At 46.4% G+C, this 6,930-nt stretch overlaps 2 protein-coding genes across 2 annotated transcripts; one reads left to right on the forward strand and one right to left on the reverse strand.

The window, feature by feature from the left end:
- Nucleotides 1-411: 411 nt before the first annotated feature.
- EI90DRAFT_3134593 (uncharacterized protein) lies at nucleotides 412-1,173 on the reverse strand (the record flags this gene model as incomplete). Its single annotated transcript, XM_039064677.1, has 1 exon — nucleotides 412-1,173. The coding sequence occupies one exon, from the start codon at nucleotides 1,171-1,173 to the stop codon at nucleotides 412-414; it is 762 nt and encodes a 253-aa protein (XP_038909087.1).
- A 4,449-nt stretch (nucleotides 1,174-5,622) lies between these two features.
- On the forward strand, nucleotides 5,623-6,421 carry EI90DRAFT_3021655 (uncharacterized protein; the record flags this gene model as incomplete). Its single annotated transcript, XM_039057685.1, has 4 exons — nucleotides 5,623-5,674; nucleotides 5,833-5,923; nucleotides 6,006-6,372; nucleotides 6,413-6,421. The coding sequence occupies 4 exons, from the start codon at nucleotides 5,623-5,625 to the stop codon at nucleotides 6,419-6,421; spliced, it is 519 nt and encodes a 172-aa protein (XP_038909088.1).
- Between the last annotated feature and the right edge of the window lie 509 nt (nucleotides 6,422-6,930).

A 6,930-nucleotide genomic window follows, 5' to 3' on the forward strand; every position in this document is an offset into this window, starting at 1 on the left:
ACAGTTATTAATACAAATAATAAGTCACATGTAACGGGGTTAAAGAGTTCATGTCCGATCATCTACTCCGAAAACCAGCGCGCGACACTTCGCTACGACGACTGGTTCACTATGGCAGTGGCGGTGCCCACCGGCAAACCCCGAAACAACTCTTGGGTCTCAAAAAGGAATCTCCTAGAAGCGCCAAACCCGCCCCCTGCTCCTTCACTGTCTTTAACACCATGGACTCACCCACAGATCGTGCAACAGATGTAATTAATTGCATGTTAACTAATGGGTTCACTCTCATGTCTTTTCTGTCAACAATCTTGACTTCCTCGGGCTTTGGTGACATACTACGCAAAATTCAGGTCCAGATTCTCAATCCTGAGCCTGAGCTTGGCAGCACAGCGATTGTGAGAAACTGGATCCTTACAAGTGCTCAAGCAATTTATGCGGAAGAAATACAAGTACTGATGGAAAAAGAGAGTGCAGAGCATAATGTCTCTCTGAGTAATTGTAATTCCCCTTCAACTGCCTTCCTGCGCTAATATGATCCCCATCATCACCCTCATCTCTCCTGCTGCCCATCTCTGCACTCAGAGGTGCCGGCTTCGCCCAGCACCTTGCCCGTGTCTTGCTTTCCACAGTAAGTAAGTGATTAATCAGGGCCCAAACTGCTGGTGCCTTGGATTCGAATAGTGACTTCAGCGTGCTAATTCTTCCATCTTCAAGCTGTGCCGGATGCAGGTGGGCAGCATTCATGTGAAGCCCACTCTCTTTTTCCATCAGTACTTGTATTTCTTCCATGTAAATTGCTTGAGCACTTGTAAGGATCCAGTTTCTCACAATCGCTGTGCTGCCAAGCTCAGGCTCAGGATTGAGAATCTGGACCTGAATTTCGCGTAATATGTCACCAAAGCCCGAGGAAGTCAAGATTGTTGACAGAAAAGACATGAGAGTGAACCCATTAGTTAACATGCAATTAATTACATCTGTTGCACGATCTGTGGGTGAGTCCATGGTGTTAAAGACAGTGAAGGAGCGGGGGGCGGGTTTGGTGCTTCTAGGAGATTCCTTTTTGAGACCCAAGAGTTGTTTCAGGGTTTGCTGGTGGGCACCGCCACTGCCATAGTGAACCAGTCGTCGTAGCGAAGTGTCGCATGCTGGTTTTCGGAGTAGATGATTGGACATGAACTCTTTAACCCCGTTACATGTGACTTATTATTTGTATTAATAACTGTATTGGGGTGGTCTGTATTGATTGCGGATTTGTCCGGATAACGTGATTTCTGAATTGTAATACAAAGGGGTACTTAATTATTTTCTAACATTGTGCAGTGCGCGTCCACGAAGCGGAGATGGCTGGGTTCGAGTCTGGGGGCAACGGCAAGACGAAAATAGGTCCAAACATCAAGGTATTGGAATGATGATGGCAATTGTTCAATGTTATATTCCCATATGCATGCTGAAGTACCATTGTCACCTAGTTCCAGCATCCGACAAATAGCTGAACCTAGATGTGGAACAGAAAACCTTTGCGCAAGCTCGGAAGTATGCATTGCATACATATGTGGTTTATGTGAGATTTTAATGTGTGCTGAATATAGTTGTGTTGTGAGGTGGGACACCTCAGCTTGGCTTGTGTCTGTTGCCGATGATGCAGAATGAGGGTTGGTAGCATGGATCTTTAAATTGATCAGTACTCAAGACAACCTTCCCATACAGGAGATTTGCTCTTACCCCAACCTGGTGCTGTTCATAAAGCTGGTGCAGACTGAGATGGTGGATGTCAAGATAATTTGTTGATCAAAGTTGCATCGATTAGATGCTTTATATGGGTTTTTGCACATCTGGATATGCAGTGATTTGGGAGTTTCAGTAGAGAAGTTGTCAGGAACACCAAGTTGGTATGAGTTTTCAATATAATGGACAAGAGCGTGCAACTTTGGGATTCTAAGGTGTTCTTTTGCTCCCCTCATGCCACTCTGAACGAAAATCCCCTTATGGGCATGGAAACTTCCCAAGTGTGCAGCCATTGTCTCTAGATTGGCTTCCAAGACATATGGGTAGTGTGCCATGAAGATGTAATCAACAAGTGATCGGATGGCCACAAGAACCTTTCTGTCAGTCTTCTCATATCCAGCAATGATACAAATGATATATCGGAGGAATGTGCGATGCTCCCACCTGGTTGCTTGAGAAATTTTCATGATTCCATCTATGAAGTTGTGGAAGCCTAATTGTGGTTGAGCTTTGAAGTGGCAATCCAATTCTTCCTCCCCAATTATGTGTATGAGCCATTCAGTGACATGATCCCAGACAAATTTGTAACAGCCATGCAGGAGAGCTTGTGTCAGGAATACCTCAGGACCAACAGGAAGGCCTTCCCAACAAAATTCCTTGACTGCACCTGATAGCCCGCTTTCCCACTTCTTAACCTCCCTCTCAAACTCATATGCCAAAGCATCAGGGAAAAGTTCATGTATGTTGTGTGTTTCTTAAAGTAATATGAGATTGCTAGCAAAGCGGGGCAACTCAGTCTCAAGCAAATAATGCAAAAGAGAACTGAGGGAAAAAGTGATTCAAAGAGCGGTAATTCCCATGTAGTTTGGGAGCAGGATAGTCCGAAATGAATACAAAAGAATGAATAAATAGATGTGGCTGGCCAGGCGAGTTCCTCACTCGGCCGTGGGAATGTGGCTGTACGAAAACTCGCATGGCCATGCTAGCGCGCTGTTTTCCAACATTTCTCTCAAAGTGGACTCAGCAGTATGAAGGGTGTGGCTGGTAGCATTGACCCATGAGTTGAGGTCTTGGTGGGATGTTGTACAGACTGGTGTAGGAGAAATAATATTTGAAGAATAAAACAATGACATATCAGAATAGTCAGCAATCAGCTGACAAGTTCAAATGTTTAACAGATCTCATGGTCTTTATGAGACTGGATGCACATTAGAAGCTCATTGTAGTCAAAAACTTCCATTGGAACATACTCCATCTTTGTCAGGGATGCGTCCGGGGTCGAGGGGGCCCGGGTGTAACACCCGGTGCTGAGGCCATCACGAGGTGTAGAGCGGGCATGCGTAGTGATGGGCCCGATCCAGGACGACAATCCCTGGCCACTCAGACTGAAGTGGGAATTGTGAGAAGAAGGTTACTTCTTCGGTTCCCACCCCAGGTACTTTTATGTACATGCGGCTTGGGTCACATGAGGTTTGCCACGTCACCCCGCATACAGCCACAGTCATCCGGGTGTCCCCACGGGGGATCCCGAGGGTGAGCGCTGCATGTGCGCATGCTGGGTTGCACCGTGAGGCCGTCCGGGTCGTCCGGGGCTGGGTGCGTCATGCATGCATCGCGGGTGGGTTGATAATACATAGATAAGGGGAAATGTCGTCTGTGTGGATAAAGATAGAAGAAAGGGCAAGAGAGCAAAAGAACAGAAAGACAAAAGGAAAAACATGAAGTGAGAAACAGTGCTGAAGAGTGAGGAGTGGAGGTGGGCAGGGTACTGGGTGAGGGTGGGTGGAGCCGGGTCAGGCGGGTCTGCCTTGACAATCTTTCCATCCAGATTGGACCATTGGAATATATAGTGAGCACACTTGATGAGGTCATGATAATAAAATGTTTGTAGCTCATTTGGGGCATCTGGTAACATGACGATCTCGGATTTCCATGCTGGTGGGCCAACTGTATCCTTCACCATATTGTACATTACTTTGGTGGGTGGAAAACTTGGCAGAGTAGCATGATCTTTGACCTAACTGGAGTTGAGTCTCATTTCACTTAATACTGAAGGATGAACTTGACATACCCACTCTAATGTTAGGAAATCATTGATATCACTGCGCAACAACTGGTGTGTGCTCAACCAATGGAAAAGCTCCCACTCTTTCTTTGATGTTGCAAGTGGGAAAGGAAGGCAAGACCACAGTAAAGGGCTCACCTCTCTCCAGCTGCTCCCTCAACAAAGGGAAAGAAGAAGGGGGTGGAAAGGGCACCTAGGGTTTCAGACTCACTGTGACCCCGGTCCCAACTAACTCAGCCTAAAAATCTCAACACTAGGTGGACCTCCCTGGAAGACAAGCTAGCAGTACTGCCTGAAAAGCACTGTCCCCAAGACTACAAGCACTCAGACACCACCCCAGGCACACGGACCTAGTACTTAGCAGAGCAGAGGGGAGAATCTCTGTATCATACTAGATACATCTTGTATATAAACCCAAGTTATACTGAGCTAATGTCCGAGCAATCCGACGGTGTTAGGGATGGATAGAAATGGACAGAACAACATAGAACAAAGAAACAACAGAAAACATAAAAATATATAGGAACGGCCACACAATCGATAAACTCCGACGATCTCCACAACGGCTGCACCAAATCTCCCGATATTTGACTCGTTCTACTTGTCTTGATGGTAGCTTTCCAACAATACCAAGTGCGTCCGGATCGGAGAAGAACTGGGGGAGTTATGGTGAAAATACTGTGAAAGCGGCCCAGGTGGGCCGTAACCTGGTCTGAAAAATTATCAAAAAATACAACAATGATAGGGGAGGTTCTGAGGAAATTTGTATCCGGTGCGACTACTGGACTTATCCGGAGCTCCAAATTCTTATGATGTAAACCAGCGTGACTGGACAAATGACATAAAATGGACAAGCCTGGTATCGAACCCAGGACTTCTAGCGTGCATCCATACACTACTCGCCCGTTATGCCAGGGGGGGGTACCCCTTCCCTGATGGTTTGGGAGATCACTTGATCCCTTCCTCCAACAGGTTCAACGAGCTTTGAGGGACTGGGGGACTGTGTGTCAGGCACTAGGTAATGTCTGTAGGCCATGATATAGCAGTGTCAGGGTACTACCAGCTTTTCCCTCCTTCAACATCCAAGGTGCATATGGCTGGCCAGCCTTCTCCTGATTTTGAAAGCATTCCCACAAAGTCTCCCGATGTCTGGGGAAGATGAATTCAGCATTTCCTTCATCATGTATGACCCAGAACCTCTGCCCACTGGCATCGAGTGTGCTGCCCATTGTCGGGGACGGGATGTGGGACGAAGGAGAAGTCCCCGTGGTGGAGGGCTTTGGCCTCAGCGACTTAGACCAGGAGCGCTGTGCCTAGTTACACGTCCATGCCCTAATTTACTAACTCGCAATGAGAACTTAGAAGGGGGAAACTCTAGTCAATTTTATCACTGGGGTGTAACCTATCTACAAGTTATGTATATATAGGGCAGGCCCATGAATGGCAGGACTGAGCAGAGTGGAGCTAATGGAGTTAAATGTTAGCTGACTGAATATTACCAATGAGTCAGGTTATGGGGTTAGTGGAGTGGCAGGCTATAACCCAGAAACGGAAAGGAGGGATCAGCCCAAAGGTAGGCTTGCAGGGCAAGCAAGTGAATTGCCCAGCAGAGGTGGGAGTGCACTAGCAGATGTCGGAGCTGTCTGGAGGCCTTTGGGAATCTGTCTTAGGGAGGTGTAGGTAATATATTGGATTGAGGGGGTGGTGACCATTGAGGGAGTTGGAGGTGATTGCGGAATATGGAGGCTCTGAGGTTAGTGACAAAGGAGCGGAGGTAATCTGGAGGGACCAGAGGTAGTGGAGGATGATGGTCGTAGATGGATATGACACCCATGTCAACCTGGCTATTAGCACTGTCCAATCTGGCTCCTGGAGAGCCATTCGGTGTGTTGAAATCCATACTCAATGTCCATATTTTGTGGATCTGATGTACCTTGTGTTGCCAGAGGGAGTCCCTCATGTTGTGAGTCCCGATGACTTGTTTGTTTTGTAAGTAACTTGATCTTCTGAATTTTTTTCTTGTGACATGATGAGTTCTCCAGATATGGTTGGCAATGCCACCACCCCATTTGGGAAAAGGAAAGGAGCAATATGGGCATTTTTTGGAATTAACTGCATTGAAGAGTGGTGGTAGTGAGCCATAATTTCTTATGGAAAATAGGGGATTCGCTGGCAACTTGTGAGTGACCATTAAATACTGTGGAAAACTGTGCAGTTTAAAGTTAAAAATTCAGTTTTCAACATCTTTCCTCCAACCTCACACTCAGGACACATTGGCCCAGTCAAATTCAAGTAACAATAAGCCAATGGGGCCATTGGTGGTCACTCATGGCTCTAAGGGTATTGTAAAGCCTAAAGTGGATCCCCTTAATGCAGAAGGGCCTGTGATACCGCCAAAAGAGTCTATCACAATGTTGAAAAACTGGTCCCTGTCAATGAAGCAATCTTGGGCACATCGTAAAGCAGAGGCTAATTCATTTCCTGAGGGTAGCAAGCACCCTGATTCTCTAACTGCCCTTGATGGTGTAACCAGTAGGGTCACAGGGACTGTGAAAGAGAAGCAAGGGTCTACTTCATTTAAGGTAATCTACACTCTGACTCATTGATACGCCACTCATTTAGGGATTGTAGGCATCTCAAGTGACAAAGGAATCAAAGCAAAAAGGTGACATCAGTTTATGCTCATATATAAAAGGAAATTCAACCTGTGAGCATGCTCTGCACATTTCATGGCCATTGTCTTAATCTTCCCCCATAAAAGTGCCACCCACGTTGTAACAGGGATTTGCCGGTGTACCCTAAACAAGCCAAATCCCGCGATTCTACCACCCTCAGCAAGCACCTCACATCCATCACATGGAGCCTATATCCCCTCACACTCTTTACACACATTTCCTATTTTTCCTAATTTTTCTGATTCCATTTCCGATGTCTAGAGGCCAATGTTTCCATTTTCTTATTGTCATGTGATATTCTTTCCTATTTTGTCTATCGGACTCTTCCGTGACCCGCTGTACAGCTAGCTAGAGAGTATTAGCACCACACTCTAGAGGACCAATATACCACCTCTTACCTGACCTCAGTGAGATTTCTATCCCCCCTCCTTCCTGTTGCGAGTCTAGTTGGATAGACCCGTTACA

The sequence above is a fragment of the Cantharellus anzutake genome (assembly GCF_015039405.1).
Source record: "Cantharellus anzutake strain C23 chromosome Unknown EI90scaffold_121, whole genome shotgun sequence".
Classification (NCBI taxonomy): Eukaryota; Fungi; Basidiomycota; class Agaricomycetes; order Cantharellales; family Hydnaceae; genus Cantharellus; species Cantharellus anzutake.